The sequence below is a fragment of the Chionomys nivalis genome, chromosome 25, assembly GCF_950005125.1.
Source record: "Chionomys nivalis chromosome 25, mChiNiv1.1, whole genome shotgun sequence".
NCBI lineage: Eukaryota > Metazoa > Chordata > Mammalia > Rodentia > Cricetidae > Chionomys > Chionomys nivalis.
Window position 1 is genome coordinate 36763461 of NC_080110.1, and position 16780 is coordinate 36780240.

Here is a 16780-nt window from a genome sequence, read left to right on the forward strand (position 1 = left end):
CAAGGATGCGAGGGCAGAAGAGCCTATCATATACCCTGTTGGGGATGAGGTAAATCAGTTCAACCATTGTATGTAACCTAGGCAAGCTTCTCAAAAACTAAAAGCAGAATTGTGTATGACTCTACAATCTTAAGGCTGGATTTTCCAAAGAAAATGAAGTTATTATATCAAAAATATGCATAGCCCCATGTTTATTCTAGTACTGGACACAACAAGTGAGATGTGAAATCAATGAATAGTCACCACCCCATGAATGAAGAAAGGAAGTGTGAATCTACACCATGGAAGGTTATCCGGCTGCAAGAAATGCAGTCTATCCCTTTAGGTTCCATTGATGGAACTGGAGAACATTATCTTAAATAACGTAAATCAGGCATAAAACAGACAGAAATCTCATGTGAGTGCTCACTGGTGGAGGCTGGAATGTTGATCTGAGGGAAGAAAGAAGAAGAGTGGCCACAGAACAGGGAGGGGACTGGGAAGAGTCAGCAAGGAGGTTATCCAACCACAATGAGACAGAAGCGTTCCGTGGAGCACAGAAAGAATCTACAACAATGTACGGTGTATTTCAAAATATCTGGAAGAATTCACAGATTCTTATCACATAGAAATAATGTTTGAAGCCAGGTGGTGGTGACGCATGCCTTTAATCCCAGCACTCGGGAGGCTGTGAGTTAGAGGCCAGCTTGGTCTACAAGTGCCAGTTCCAGGAAAGGTTCCAAATTTACAGAGAAACCCTGTCTTGAAAAATCAAAAAGAAAAAGGCAAATAATGTATGAAGAGAAAGCAATGCTAGTTACCTCGATTTGATCATCACACACTGAATACATGTATTATAACAGTATCCTCCAAAACATGTAAATAGTATGTGTCAATTACTAAGTATATAATAAAAACTATGCTTGCTATAGAAAATTAGACAAAGCACGCTTGGGTGTAGCTATAGGACAGAAACATACTATGAATTTTATATAGACCCTAGATGTTATTAAACTGATGCAAATCGGCCTTAATTATTTGCTATTCTCCAGCACCTAGTCCGTCATTTCCCAAATGGTCTCAAAAAGTTTTAGTGTGTGTGTGTGTTTGTACATGTATGGGCACCTGCTCGTGTTTCCACGTGTGAATATGGATGTGAATGGACCCAGCACACATGTGCAGCTCAGAGGACTACATCGGTTGTGGATTCTCCTCTTCTACCTTGTTTCTGAGATGGAGTTTCTCTGTGGTTCTCTGCTGTGTTTCCAGGACGTCCAATTCACAAGCTTCTAGGCATTCTCCTGCTACCCTCCTCCCTGTAGGACTAGTGGCATCGCCACGCCTGACTTTATGTGGGTTCTGTGAATTTGAACTCAGGCCCTCACATTTGCATGGCGAGTATGTTACCCTCTGAGGCATCTTACCATCCTCACAAGTTTATGAGATCATCAGGATCCCAACAAGAGCCACTCATTGCCTGTGCTAGACTCCGTATTTTCTCTTGTCTGGGGCATGTTTCCATCCACTCTCCCTAGTGCTACTGACTTACAGTCAGAATTCAAGAAGGACTTCATTCCAAGACTCCATGAGCCCCTGACACCATAGAGACAGCACCAAATACTGTCTACAAGCACATTATTATCCTCACAGTTAACCAGATAAGGTGGTATTTCGGGTTTCTTTTCTGTGGCTGTGATCAAAGCATTCTAACTAAAAGTAACTTGGAGGAGTTAATGTGGATTAAACGTTATAGACATCACGGAGGGAAGCCAGGAAGGGAACTCAAAGCAGGAGCCTGGAGGCCGACATCAAAACAGAGACCATGGCAGAGAATTGCTGGGCTCCTGGGCTCCTGGGCTCCTGCTGAACTATCTTACTTACAAGCTCAGGCCCATATTCCAGGCATGGCATCATCCACAGTGACATGGGACCCTCCCACATCAATCACCATGAGAAAATACACCATATACAGGTCCCCAGGCCAATGTGATGGGGGCAATTCCTCAACTAAGGTTCCCTCGTCCTGGGTGTTTCAAGTTAATGATGAAGATTAGCCTCCCAAAACAACTACCTAATCCCTAAAGGGCAAGATGCATTTGGCATGAATATGCTGAAAAAAGGGAGGAGTCACATCTCCACTGGGCAGGTGTGAGATTTCCTTATGTTACTGAGCATGGGGTAAACTTCACAGGCTGAGGAATGTTTTATGTTTGGATTTTTCCATTTGGTATCTTCAGAGCATAGTTGGCCACAGAAAATTGAAACTGCAAAAAGTAAGAGTGCAGGGAATGGAGAGAGACAGCTGACTGCACAGCCCGCAGCCATGATGGGGAAGACAGCTGACTGCACAGCCGCAGCCGTGATGGGGGAGACAGCTGACTGCACAGCCGCAGCCGTGAAGGGGAGACAGACAGTTGACTGCACAGCCGCAGCTGTGGCTTCTAGCCTGTAGAGTGTTCTACCTCACACACACATTAAACAGAAGTTAGTTCTGATGTTTGATGTAGTCAGTGTATGTGGGGAACACAAATAGATCATATATGTACAGTGGCTTCCTGCACTATCACACCGCCCATTGATCCATGTCCAGGCTCATAGTTCACCCACAGATACCTGTGTCTGAATAATTTCCTCGGGGTTGCAAGGAATAACATCTAGTATAGCCAGTCTTCTATACTGTCTTAGTTAGGGTTTCTGTTGCTGTGACGAGACACCATGACCACGGCAACTCTTATAAAGAAAACATTTAACTGGATAGCTTGCAGTTCAGAGGTCCAGTCCATTACCATCACGGTGGAACATGGCAGCAGGCAGACATGGTGCAGGAGAAAGAGCTAAGAGCTGGACATCTTGCAGGCAACAGGAAGTGGTCTGTCTCACTGGGTGTGGTTTGAGCATCTGAGACCTCAAAGCCTGCCTCCACAATGACACACTTCTTCCAAGGAGACCACACCTACTCCAACAAGGCCATACTTCCTAACAGTGCCACTCCCTTTGGGACCATTTTCTTTCAAACCACCACATCTACTTACTAGCTTGAATTTGTAAAAATTGAATTCTCCTTTTAACTAGTATTGTCTGATTACTTTGATATGCAGTTAGTACAGGAAAGGCTGAAAGACTGAATTTAATTTCAGAGCGGAAAAGTCGTGTGCTCGGTACTTCCAGTAACGTCTTAATGAGACTTTATTTTGCTGTAAAGGATGGGTTTAACCTATGGTGCTTTCCATATGTGTTGTGTTCAACTGTATTAGTATTTCTTTGGATGCTCAAATGCATTTGGACTTGGAAAAGACGGGGTGTCCTTCATGCTGACGCCCCATTTGTTCTGATAGGATCTGTGTTTTCTAGCACACGTTATCATGGACACATCTTGACTATTTCTTGTCCCTCTTCTGGAATCAGCTATCACAGCCAATCCTTGATTAGATGGGAAGTTTCTAGGTTTTATTCTCAAAGAAAGGAAAAGAAGGAGGTGGGAAAGGGGAGAAGGCAAAGAGCCAATAGAATGTCGCTAGACTGACCTGTTTACGGGTAGGTGCAATCTCTATTCTTAAGGTTTCTGCCTGTACACTGTTTCTTGGCTCTGTGGGTATTTTATTTATTAACTCATTTTCTTCTTTATTCTAGCCATGTTATTCATGTGATAAGCAGCATTCCTGTGGCGGGACCATTGCCTCTACTCTTAAGCGGCAGTGTGTTCTTAGTTCTATGTAACTTGAATTTGCTACACTGTGTCCCCGTGGGCTCCCTATGATTGGCTGAATTAGAAAATAGGCATCTGCCCTGAGGTACACTGAATAGGACAAACCAAAGCTCACGGTAGAAATCAGAAGTCCACTTTAGTCTTACAGCTGAGGCCTGTTTTCCAACACCATAACCCAGAGCCCTTGCATAGGAGAATAGACCTGGAGTTATGAGATTCTTCATTGCTCAGCAGGCTTGTGACTCCTAGGTATCTGCTCCACAGGCCAGAACGTGGGAGCAGCTTGTGGTGGTTTGAATGAGAATGGCCCCCATAGGTTCACAGATTTGAGTACTCAGCCACCTGAGAGTGGCACGCACTATTTGAAAGAATTAGGAACTGAGGTCTTGTTGGAGGAAGTGTGTCACTGGGGTGGGTTTTGAGGTTTCAAAAAGCCCATCCCAGCACTGAGGAGGCAGAGGCAGGTGATCTCCGAGTTAAAGGCCGACTTGGTCTACAGAGAAAGTTCTAGGACAGCTAGAGGTACGCAGAGAAATCCTGTCTCAGAAACAAAGCAAAGCAAAACAACAATAAACAACAACAAAATCAACCCTCCCTCTCCCCCCCAAAACCCAACAAAAACAAAAAAGCCCATTCCAAGCCAAGAGTCTCTGTCTTCCTACTGCTTGTGGATCCAGATGTAGAACTCTCAGCTGCTTCTCCAGCACATCTGCCTGCGTGTTACCCTGCTCTCCATCTTGATAACCACAGACCAAACCTCTGAAACTGTAAGCAAGCCCCAATCAAATGTGGATAAGAGTTGTGTGGCCATGGTGTCTCTTCACAGCAACAGAACACTGGACCAAGACAGAGTCAAACAACGAGCGGCACCTACATTGCCAACATCAACACATTGACTGGAGCATGGATGATGAACGCCAACATAGCGGGCTAGCAGATTAGCTTGTGTGGTTCTGGCTAAGCCTCACACAGGATGCATCTCGATGGCAAACTGCTCACGATGAGGGGCTCTTAACTGTTCTAAAATAGAAATCAAGGTTTCTGTGGAAAGATGCGCCAAGGATAGAAGATATGAATATTGATGGCCAGCTCTATCCTTCCTTAGAAATTGCTAAGGAATAGTAAATTAATACAAATGAAGTTAATTATTTTAGAATCACACAAAAGATCCCAGAAATTAATAATCTACTGTCAGGAAACACAGGTTGGCTGCTCTCAAAATAGCCACAATAATTCACACCATGTAGTTCCGCTTGCCTGGAGAACACTAGTGGGGAATTTTTTATTTGTTTCTGGGCTCCCAAAATTTCTAAGGATTCTGAGGTTTTACCCACAGACAAAGTCTTATCCAGGCACTTTCTATAACTCTGTACAGGAAAATCATCCTTTCTTCTAATTAGGTCTCTGAGCCTGGAAGCAGCTGATGGAGGGATTTCTTTGATCTTACTCAAACGCGCTAGGATCCAATCCTGGAGTATGTGACCTCATTTGCTGGGTGTCTTCGACCAAATCATGATTTCTGTTCGCATAAAAAATCCTCTCGCGCCGGGCGGTGGTGGCGCACGTCTTTAATCCCAGCACTTGGGAGGCAGAGGCAGGCGGATCTCTGTGAGTTCGAGGCCAGCCTGGTCTACAAAGGGAGTTCCAGGACAGGCTCCAAAGCTACAGAGAAACCCTGTCTCAAAAAAAAAAAAAAAAAAAAATCCTCTCGCTGGCTAGGCAGCCTTTATTCATTTTCAACTGCTCAACAGAAGATGAATTATGTATCCCATTCTCTGCCATTTTTCCCTCTGTGCCCTCTTGTGGTTACCCAGGAACATCACACAAAATCCTGCTCTCTGAAGACGGACATCTAGAAGCCAGCTGTGTTTGCGGTCTACTCTAGCCCATGTGAGCATAGTTTATCTTGTAGGATCTCTATCAGGAGAGGCCTCTGGGTAAACTGAGGCATTAACACAGTTGATAGGTTTTTTTTTTTTTTCTGTTCTAAAAGAGCCAATCAGCATCTTAAGAATAAAACTGTGAGCATGGGTACAGGTCAGTGGACTTCGGCCCAGTCTGTGCCCCCGCTCTTGATGCAGCTGCTTCAAAGTCTAAGGCCCGAGCAGGAGTTATACCTGTGGTAGGCGGCCGGGGGTGGGGCAGGTGAGGGGCTGGGGGATGGGGGGAGGCTGCTGAGATTCAAATTCAGCCTTGTTTTACGTTTTTCATCCAAATTTCACTGCTTGTCTGAGCCATGTCCTCAGGTAGAGATCAGAAATCAATGCTTGATGCTTTAATCAGAGCCAATTCATCCCCTTTCAAGGGCAACCCAGTGCAGCATCTTGAGCAAGTCACAGTAAGTGACAACCACCCTGGAATCAGTTCCTGAGCCCTGACAGCCTTCTTAAAGCTCCGTCTTTTGTGACAATGAAAGTTCATCTAGCCCTCAAAGACAATGCTGATCTCTGTGGAAGTCAGCAGGCACTTGAGATTGCCCCCGGCACACACTACTGGGGCAGCCACGCTTCCTTTAAGCAAGACGGTTCAAGCAATGCCAGATCTGAGGATGGTCCTACCTTACCTGCAGATCTTAGAGAAGAATAAAATAAAATATAATAAGACTTCATCTTCTAAACCAACTCTGAAGTCCAAGAGGAAGGAAGTGTCTCTCCTTATGTCACTAAAAACTCCTGGATTTCCAAACAAATTGGGCCAAAAAGGCATCTGCTACTTCCATCAGGGGAGTACCCTTGGCAGAGGAGAGAAAGGCCAGCTGCTTCTGATATGGCCTCCTGCTGCTTTTTGGCATCCTGTAGCATCGAGCGCTGGGCTGTAAGATCAGGATCCAGGATGCTAGCTCCGTGCGTTGGCAATGGGGCTGACTTGGTCCTGGAGAACTTAGTTCCCTCTGAGTGAGGGCGACCCTTCAGAAGAACTGTGGTGTATAAACAACTGCTTTTTTTGGTCGCCATAGGGCACCTTCATAATGCATTTACTTCACAGAAAAACCAAGAGTTGAACCCAGCCACGGGAGCTGATGGTCCCCAAGTAATGGCTTGCCATGTCTTTGGACTTTTGTCTTGCCTCAGCTGCTCCTGAGCTGGGTGACTGTGGGCATGGGCACCTGTTCCTCACATCTCTTCTCAGAACTGTCTGATGTTTGCTCATGGTGCTAGCGTTCTGCACTCAGTCTCTGCTTCCTAGGTTCGCGGTCACTCTAGCTTGGTTTCCTGAGCTGTAAGTCCTTTCTTATTCCTCTCCAAGTCACAGATCTCTAATTCCCGTAGACCCACAGGGTCCCCTTGATTCAGGAAGCAACTGTCAGCTCTTGTCAGAGACACACCATCCACTCATACTGCGCTGGTGGGGATTAGAGCTCATGGCTACTGTCGTGTGTGTGTGTATGTGTGTGTGAGTGTGTGTGTGTGCATGAGTGTGTGTGCGTGCATGTGTGTGACAAATTGGAACTCACTAGGCTCCTACTGAGCAATGTACCAACTGTCTTGATTTTATTTCCTCACTGGAGATGGATTCCTGCAGACTGACATTGCAAAGGGCCGCAGACAAGGAAAGATTACATAAATCCCATCTTAAAGGGAGAAAAACCCAAGCCTTGGCTACACTGTTATGCCTTCAAGGACCGTAACACTCCTGGACGAGAGCCATGCTAATGCAATATGGAGGAGCAGAGACAGAAGGCTCGTCCTCCAGAACGTGGAAGCCAGGATAACAGAAAGACCTTCAGGCAACTGACTATTTTAAATGAGCATGTCATAGATGACATAAAATTCTACAACCCATAAATCAATCATAACAGAGATATGCAGGGACATCAGAGAGATGGCTCCATGACAGAAAAGGAATCAGAAATAGCAGCAAGGCGCACTGTCTAGCAAGCCCGTCTCGCAGGACTGCTCAAGGTCATCTGAGACGTGGGGATGTCAGCTCCATTAACTCACCTTCCTTGGACTGTGGACGTGGACAACTCACCAAACATAAGACACCACGTGAGCTCTGCCTGGCGGAGTGCGGATGCTTTGGGCATCACTCTTTGTGAAAGACAGTGTGCCAAAGACAGTCCCTAAGCAGAGTGACGCTGCTGGAGAACTCTTGCTCCAGGAACTGATACAGACACCTCCTGGGTGCTTTTTAAACAAGCTTTGCCATCTGCTGCCATTATTACTGTCATAAGAAACAAGCATTTTGTTTTAAGGTTTAAAAGAACAAACCCACAACTGTGGGGAAGCAGTTTGCCAGGCACGCTATGTAACTGAAACCTGTGACCCAAACTCCCCAGTCCTGGTTGTTTCTTCAACAGTGTCCCCACTATTGTCTGCCCTTGTCACGACAGGGGAGTGTCTGTGTGCCAGGCTGATACAGTGACAGTCAAGGAGCCACTGCCTTCATTCTCTGGGTCTGCTGTTCATCCTCGGTGGCTCCAGGTCTTTGGCACTTACTCAAGTTCGGGCAGTTGACTGAACCTGGGAACACGTGCTGTGTAAGGTCTCTGTCCCCCGTACCAGGTGGCCCTGCTCACAGGTGGTTCTGCTCCCTGCTTGTGAAGTGTGGAAACTCAAATCCACACTCTCTCCACTTCTGCAGAAAGGAGCCCAGCAAGGCAGAGCTACAGATAACAAGTTCATACAGCCACTGAGTTGCTTTTGGCTCCCATTGATTTCTGCAGCGGGCAGTCCTGCACCAGCCCTGGGGAGCTCTTTTGCCTGGCACAGACTCCTGTAATCTTTTGTGGGGCCTTCAAATACTTAGCGAAGAAAGAGCCATGAGCAAGAAAGAGGTACATATTTCATGTGCAAGAAAGAGTTTTATATTTCATGTGCAGGAATGAGATATGTATTTCCCTTTTATTTTTCTCCTAGTGCCAAGCCTGGAGCCTGTTCCTGTCTTGGGGAGAAGGTTACAGAAGAAGCTGCTGTTGACCACAGCACTCTGTCCCTGGAATAAGACAGTGCCACCACACCAGTTCCGCTCCAAGAAAACTCAGCCTGCAAATGCATGATGAACCCGGTTGAGGGAAAGCCAGTGCTTCCTAGGACTGACTCCAATGGCCTGGTGCTGCACCATCAGCACTCTTGAATAAAAGACCCAGGACAAGTATTTTAGAATCCTGCTATAAAAAGATAAATATGAATAGTTGCATATAATTCAGTTGTATACTTCTGCTGAAAATCTTGCATGGTGGGGGAGCAAATGAGGGTCAATATGAATTATTTGTAAAGTTCAGCTGGGCTGAATGTGGGGACCTTGTCACCTTGCAAAAGAGCAGCTTTTGCCTGAAGGTGTGCAGAGCCTGTGATTCAGCTCAGAAATAAATCAAGTGGCCACCAAAGGATGTTTAAGATTTCAAAGAGAAAGCAGGAGGATTATCAATGAGCTGTAGCTAGGACCACACGTTCCTTATCTGCAAAGAGAAAGTGTGTGTATGATAAGCTGCAGCACAAAACAGAACTCATCTGAAAGATAAAAACACAGACACTCCAGGCCTGAAACAGAGCCCTCCTCTCCTCCGCCTGTGGTCTGGGATTTTACTAAAACAGAGCTAGAGAAACTTTTGTGGGTGATTCCCAATCTTTAGTCCTCAAGAGAATTCACTGACAGGGTGGTTAAAATGTAAGTGCTCCTTGCCCTAGTCCCTGAGAACACAGACAGTGTGTACTTTGACAAGCACCCCACAGTGACAGTCATCCCTTCTCTGTAGCTCAACTGTCCATCACTCCTCAGACTGTTGTCTGGGATTAGTAACTCTCAGAATCAATTCAGTGACTGAAGAATGGTGTCTGGGAGAATGTAGCGAAGGCATGGGTAGAAAATGAGGAGGAAACAATGGATTGAGAGGAAATTGAGACATCTGCCTGGGTTTCATGCCACTGTGGCCACTGTAAGGGAGGATGCACTTCAGCTTCCTGTGTCAGTCTTTGGGACTGCGCTGATTCCGGATCTGCAGTGAGGCAGGACATACACAGGGGACCAAAGGCCAGGGATGGAGCTCAGCTCTGGCTGTGTGCTTGTCTAGCATGCATGAAGCCCCCAGTCCCACCCCTAGCACCACATAAAACCAGGAATCACGTGACACACACCTGTAATCCCAGCAATGGTTGGTTAGAACAGGAGGACCAGATATTTCTTTTTTTTTTTCCCCTTGTGGGCAGTGTTTTATTTTTGAGAGGCTACATTGTTTTTTTTTAAATTAATTTATTTATTTATTAAAGATTTCTGCCTCCTCCCCACCACCACCTCCCATTTCCCTCCCCCTCCCCCAATCAAGTCTCCCTCCCTCGTCAGCCCGAAGAGCAATCAGGGTTCCCTGCCCTGTGGGAAGTCCAAGGACCACCCACCTCCATCCCGAGGACCAGATATTTCAGGCTACATGAATTTGAAGCCATCCTGAGCTGTACAAGAACATGTCTTGAAAGAGAAATGTTAGGACCAGATGTGTCCTTCAAAGCCTCATCTGTTTTCTCTAACTAGGTTTCCTCTTCCATGGTCCTACCACCTCCCAAAAACTTATTCAGATTTTGAATCTATGAATAGATTATGCCCATCCATTAAGTCAAAGCCCTCATTATCTGTTTATAGAAATGCCCTGAAACACTCAAAGGTGTGTTTACAAAGATCCCAGGTGTCTCTCAGCTCCATCCAGTTGGTAACCCATCCAGTTGTAAGCTGTAGTTCATAGTTTTACTCTTTTTACATCTTTGGCTCTTTTTGGGGCCTGCCAGCCAGCTCCCAAATAAATCACACAGAAACTTATTCTTTCTTATAAATGTCTGACGTTAGCATGGCTTGTTTTTCTTAAATTATCCATCTATCTTTTCCCCCTAGGCTTTTGTCTTTCTCCATTCTATATACCTTTCTTTACTTCTTACTCTGTGTCTTGCTGTGTAGCTGGGTGGCTGGGTGGCTGGGTGGCTGGGTGGCCGGGAGACTGGGTGTCTGGGTGTCTGGGTGGCTGGGTGTCCTGGTGTCTGGGTGGCTGTGTGGCCAGAGGCTGTGTAGCTGGGTGAATGGGTGGCTGGGTAACCGGGAGACTGGGTGGCTGGATGGCTGGATGATTGGGTGGCTGTGTAGCTGGATGGCTGGTTGGCCAGAGGCTGTGTAGCTGGGTGTCTGGGGGGCTGGGTAGCCGGGAGACTGGGTGGCTGGGTGACTGGGTGGCTGGATGGCTGGGTGGCCGGGAGACTGGATGGCTGGTTGGCCAGAGGCTGTGTAGCTGGGTGGCTGGGTGGCTGGGTGGCTGGATGGCTGGATGATTGGGTGGCTGTGTAGCTGGATGGCTGGTTGGCCAGAGGCTGTGTAGCTGGGTGGCTGGGTAGCCGGGAGACTGGGTGGCTGGGTGACTGGGTGGCTGGATGGCTGGGTGGCTGTGTAGCTGGATGGCTGGTTGGCCAGAGGCTGTGTAGCTGGGTGGCTGGGTGGCTGGGTGGCCGGGAGACTGGGTGGCTGGGTGACTGGGTGGCTGGATGGCTGGGTGGCCGGGAGACTGGATGGCTGGTTGGCCAGAGGCTGTGTAGCTGGGTGGCTGGCCCCTTGCATCCTCCTCTCCTCCTTTTGTCACTCCTTGATCTCTTCTTCCAAGATTTCTCCTCCCATTTATCCTCTCTGCCTGCCAGCCCTGCCTATCCTTTCTCCTGCCTTTCTATTGGCCATTCAGTTCTTTATTAGACCAATCAGATGTTTTAGGCAGGCAAAGTAACACAGTTTCACAGAGTTAAACACAATATAAAGGATGTGACACATCTTTGTATCATTAAACAAATATTCAACAGCATATAAGAGTGTAACACACCTATAACTAATATTCCACAACAGTCCCCCATCACAGTCAAGAAACTAGCAGACAAGTGAACAAGTATGAAGGAGATGTGAACGACCCACCCCCTGAGTTTTTACTTTCCATATCTTTCTTACAATGTGTGTCTATTCATTCATCCTATCTTCATCCAATCTGGACATAAATGGGCCCAAACTTTAGCCAAGTGACAACCACCAGAAAGACTAAAACAGAAAAATAACACCAAGTTTGTTCAGAGCCATTTGTGTCACCTACCCTATTCACTCCGACCTCAATAGCCACTGGGAAATTCCTCTTCTATGACTTTTCAGGGATTGAAAATGAGCATTTGTGCAGACTCTAGCTAGCTGGGTTATCTTCAACCTAAGGAGGGAGGGGAGTTGCCTAATTCTGTGGCTTATTCTCCATGCTGCCACTACATTCTGACAAAGGCTTATGACAGGCAGGCAGGATCCGAAGGAAGGTAACTTTATTCTATCAGTGTTATGGTTTGAATCCACAATGTTCCCCATGACATCACTATTTGAATGATCCCAGATGCTGGCAATATTTTGGAAGGCTGCAGAAACCATAAAAAGTGGTGCCTGGCTGGGAGAAGTAGATTGCTGGTCTGTAGGAACATTTTATTACTGGCTGCCTCCTGAACTGATCTATGCTTTCTGGTCCATGATGAAAAGAGAATATTTCAGACACGCCACACCTACAGGGCTGGGCTTCATCCTCTGAAACCATTGACTGCATTCTCTGACACATGAACAAAACTAAACCTTTCTTTCCACAACCAGTTTCCATCAGACATTCTATCACAGCAATGAGAATGGACTAAAACCATCACCATGTTAGCATGCTTTCCCATGACGCCAGGTACTCAAAGACACACGCATATAAGACAGAGGCACAACCAAGGGTCTTGACTCTGAGGTCAGTCTGTTTGTTAAGATCCATTTCATTCTCAATTACTGGATGGCCTATTGGGGTAACCACATTCACCTGAAGGTACCTGAGATGTTCTCATAAGCTGCCCCAAGAACTCCACAGCATCAGCCCACAGGCCTCATCTCTACTAGATATTCAGGGAGGCCGCATCTTAACTAGATACTCTGGAGGCCGCATCTTAACTAGATACTCTGGAGGCCGCATCTTAACTAGATACTCTGGAGGCCTCATCTTAACTAGATACTCTGGAGGCCACATCTTAACTAGATACTCTGGAGGCCGCATCTTAACTAGATACTCTGGGAGGCTCTAATCTTAGAGCATCACTTAGCTGTAGAGAGCCCCATTTTGTTGGGGACAAGTTTAGAAGAAAGAAAATCAACCAGCAAAATGGACTTCTAACAACTATTGAGGAGAGATGATTGACACAAAGGCGAAAAAGCAACGTTACATTTATGAGGCCACACTGACCCATTTGTGCCCATCATTTCACGACCCCCCCATTTCACACCCTGGTACACAAATGTGCCAACGGACCCACTGCCTTCTGTTACATTAATAAGTGTGTGATACAGTTTTCTTTTTAAATAAGATTTGTGTTTCAGTAGAGCCTCACTAAAAACTCTCAGTTATAACGACATCCACATCCAGTTTACTATCATGATTTTTGCTGAATGCTTTCAGCCCGGGGACGATGGGGAGACAAGACATTTATGTTCCTGGGCCATAAGCAGCTGTCTTTGTAGAGATAGCTTCACTCTGGAAAAAAAAAGTCAATTTCATGGCTGCAACTTATTGTATAAGTGAGACTAATGTGTCAACTCAAAATAGTATGTGTCTATTGTGAGGGTCAGAAATACGCAGCAGATGGACAGAATTCAATAGGTACTTGCATGTTGGTATTTCTTTGAGGCTAAAGAAGAGGAGGTAAACAAACATGGTTTTCTTGGCTTGGGTGGAAGCTGAGAGAAGAGGGAAAGGCAGTGTTCACACACAACCAAGTGAATGAGGAGGGTTGGGTTTCTTCTTGGCATAGCAGAGTTAGCACTGAGCATGTAGCCTTTGCGATTTCCTACAGCATGATGGTATATGTCCATCTTCGAGTTAGGATATGTGAGTTACCAAGGCGATGTATTTAGGACAACCAGACACACAGGCTAAACTGCACAGTGGGCTCACTCTTGATTCTAATAATAAAATGCCAGAAGCATCTTTGCTTTTCTGAAATTCTCCTAATGCAAAGAACCCTGGTCACATGAGAATATTTTCCTGCCCAAAATACACTGTGCTGTTTGATAGCCCTTTGCATATACTTCTTTCTGGGCCTGGAATGTCTCTCCACCTCCATCCCCTCTGCACCGTCAATACGTCTAGGAGGCACTTCCCATTTCCTTCACCTTCTGCACTCCGAGGCTACCCAGGCTTGCTACTGTCATTGGGCTGATCCCACTATCATCCCATTGTTTCCAAGATGTTTTCCCACTAGATTCTGTGCTTCCCACGGATAGACAGTGCATCCTCCGATGGAATGTATACACAGTCTACACAGTCTGTATGTCAAGAGAATGGACCATGTGTGATGGAGGAAGGTCATTGGCTAATAAAGAAACTGCCTTGGCCCATTTGATAGGCCAGCCTTTAGGTGGGCAGAGTAAACAGAACAGAATGCTGGAAGAAAGAGGAAGTGAGCTCAGACTCGATAGCTCTCCTCTCTGGGGCAGGCGCCATGAAGCTCCGACCCAGGATGGACGTAGGCTAGAATCTTCCTGGTAAGCGTGCCTCGTGGTGCTACACACATTAATAGAAATGGGCTAAGCAGTGTTTATATGAATACAGTTTGTGTGTTGTTATTTGGGGCATAAGCTAGCCAGGCAGCCAGGAGCTGGGTGGCAGGAATGCAGCCTGCAGCTCCTTCAACAAATGTGTGGTAAGGAAGCAGAATCAGAGCTCCCATTGCATCATCTTCCCCCATCGTGAACTGTCAGCTACAAAACAGATAGCTCTGCTTTGTAGGGTAGTTAGGGAAACTGAAACCATCAGTGGAAAAGGGAGTAGGGTCCCGTTAATTCCTTTTGACCTGATACGTGAGTATCACTTTATCAGTATCATTTTGAGGGAGCACCTTGGTTCTCATGAAAAGTGGGGTTGTAGTTGTTACTTTTTATATATCCTCATCTACTGGAAAAGCATCAGGTACCGTGGCTAGCTGAATAAGCCAGAGACACCTCCCAACCACCACTGCTCACGCAGGCCAGGGAATTGCCCGCATAATTGCATCACTTGAACTCTGCAGGCAGCTCTGGAGTGTGACTAAATGTGATAATTTTTTCCATGAAGTGGACAATATTGTAATTCACCATGGAACATAACCAGGGTTCACGCTGTCCTGACCCAGATTTCTAACGTTTTGTTGAAAATTTCCCCATCTAATGTAGGCATGTAATTGAGGAGTAAGCCTGCTTACTGATATGGGATGTCTTTCTGTATATATGTTGCTCTTATTAGTTGAAGAATAAAGCTGTTTAGCCAGTGGCTTAGCAGAGTAAAGTCAGGTGGAAAATCAAAACAGAGATAGACAGAGTAGGCGGAGTCAAGGAGACACCTTGTAGCTGCTGAAGGAGAAAGATACCAGAACATTACAGGTAAGCCACAGCCTCATGGTGATACATAGATTAATAGAAATGTATTAATTTGAGATGTAAGAGCTAGCTAGAAATATGCCTGAGCCATTGGCCAAAGCAGCTTCTTCATTAACCAATGGTAATAAAACATATTCACAGCATATAGAAGGGACTCCTGCATCAGCTTACAGAGAACTTTAGGCCTCTTTTCAGTGAAGAGATGAACACAGGATATGTAAAAGCCCATCCACCTTTCAGTGAGCACAGACTAATTCTTCAAAGCTCTATGTAACATTAGAATTTTGTAAGATTTTGATCAAGTTTTTGATAAGCACGTCACCTGAAAAATTAATCTCCCCCACTTTCCAGGTTAATCCTCCCAGGGGACATGTTTGAAGAAGTCAGTCTCCGGGGCTTTGCCTTTCAACTCTGTGGTCTCTCTTTGGCTGAGCCCACAGAAGAAGTCACGGCTGAGCTTGCATCAGAGCAACAGTGCCCTGTAGAATGGCTGGCGACATCAGGGAAGAAGGACGAGAGAGTCTACTGACCTTGTGAAGCTCCACGGGAGTTGGGGACATGATCTCCTTAATTTCTTGCTTCATTTTCCTCAGGGTTACTGACTTCCTGCCCACATCTGAAGGCAGAGTGTTGCTGCGAGTAGTTTGGCTGTAGTGTGGCCGTGAGCTGCTCCGTTCCTGGAAGCTGGCCTGCCGCCCCAGTTGAGTGCGGGCCGTTGGAGCCTCATGATTCAAACTCATGGTGCTCCCCGACATGATTGTTGCCTGTGGCATTGACAATTTTCAGAGACAATTAAACCACAGAAAAGGAAAGGGTTTGCTTGCTCAACGTTAAGCACAATTCTCCCTCTGCCCAGTCAAAATATGGTGTCTTCAGGGCATAACCAAAGGCTGGAGAATGGACGCACTAGCTGAACTATGAAAATCTGGAACATGCTTTGCAATTACATTTAGAACGCACATCTTGAATCCAATGGAAGTACTTAAGCCCTTGAGTTTATTTAATCAAATACCACCCCTAGCAATGCTGAGGCAAACTGAAAAGCTCCAATTCTAACTTAGTGCACACTGCACTTTCATTTTAAGCACCAACTTCGCACCAAGTTGACGGTAAGAGCTTGGGATTCATGAAGCCATCTTCAGTGTGTCTTAGAGAACTGGCCGGAGAGCTTCACAGTGAAGACCAGGCTGCTGCTGTCTGTAATGCTGCCTTTGGCTCCAACAGTAGGCTGGAACGGGATGACTGATTGACGCAGAGGCAAAAGGTCTCCTAGCACTTCCAGCCTGATACTGTTAAGACCATCCTACCTCTGGCCCACTGACTTGCCTTAGAAACTTACAGATGCATCTTTTAATATCCATCAGCATTTGACTTCTACATCTCATGGCATAGATAGTGTTTCTTAGAAATGATCTCTGTGTAATATTCTCAGAGAGGCTTTAAAAAATTACCCTTTTATATAGGATTCAACCATTTGCTCAATTCAATCATTGCTCAACTCTGAGACTTGGATTGGATTTTACCAATGAAAGCGAAGTTTGCTCCGCTTCAAATATATTCCCTGAATAATACATAAGCAATGGCAAGATTGCATCCCTGAATCTCAGAACTAGAACAAAAGAGGGTTTACAAGCAGTATCATGATGGAAATGGGCATTTTTCATGCCAGACAGTGCCAGCACTCTAAAACCAGGACTGTGGCCATCTCTCTATACTTTTTACGAGGCT

General features: G+C 45.9%; 1 protein-coding gene across 7 annotated transcripts in view; it reads right to left on the reverse strand.

Annotated features, from left to right (window-relative positions):
• Positions 1-16780, reverse strand: part of Grip1 (glutamate receptor interacting protein 1) — a 664532-nt gene that overhangs the window by 8734 nt on the left and 639018 nt on the right. For all 7 annotated transcript variants that reach the window (XM_057757637.1, XM_057757634.1, XM_057757635.1 and 4 more), the window contains one exon: positions 15583-15816. In XM_057757637.1, coding sequence (XP_057613620.1) covers positions 15583-15816 — 234 coding nt within the window. The remainder of the gene's footprint in view (positions 1-15582; positions 15817-16780) is intronic.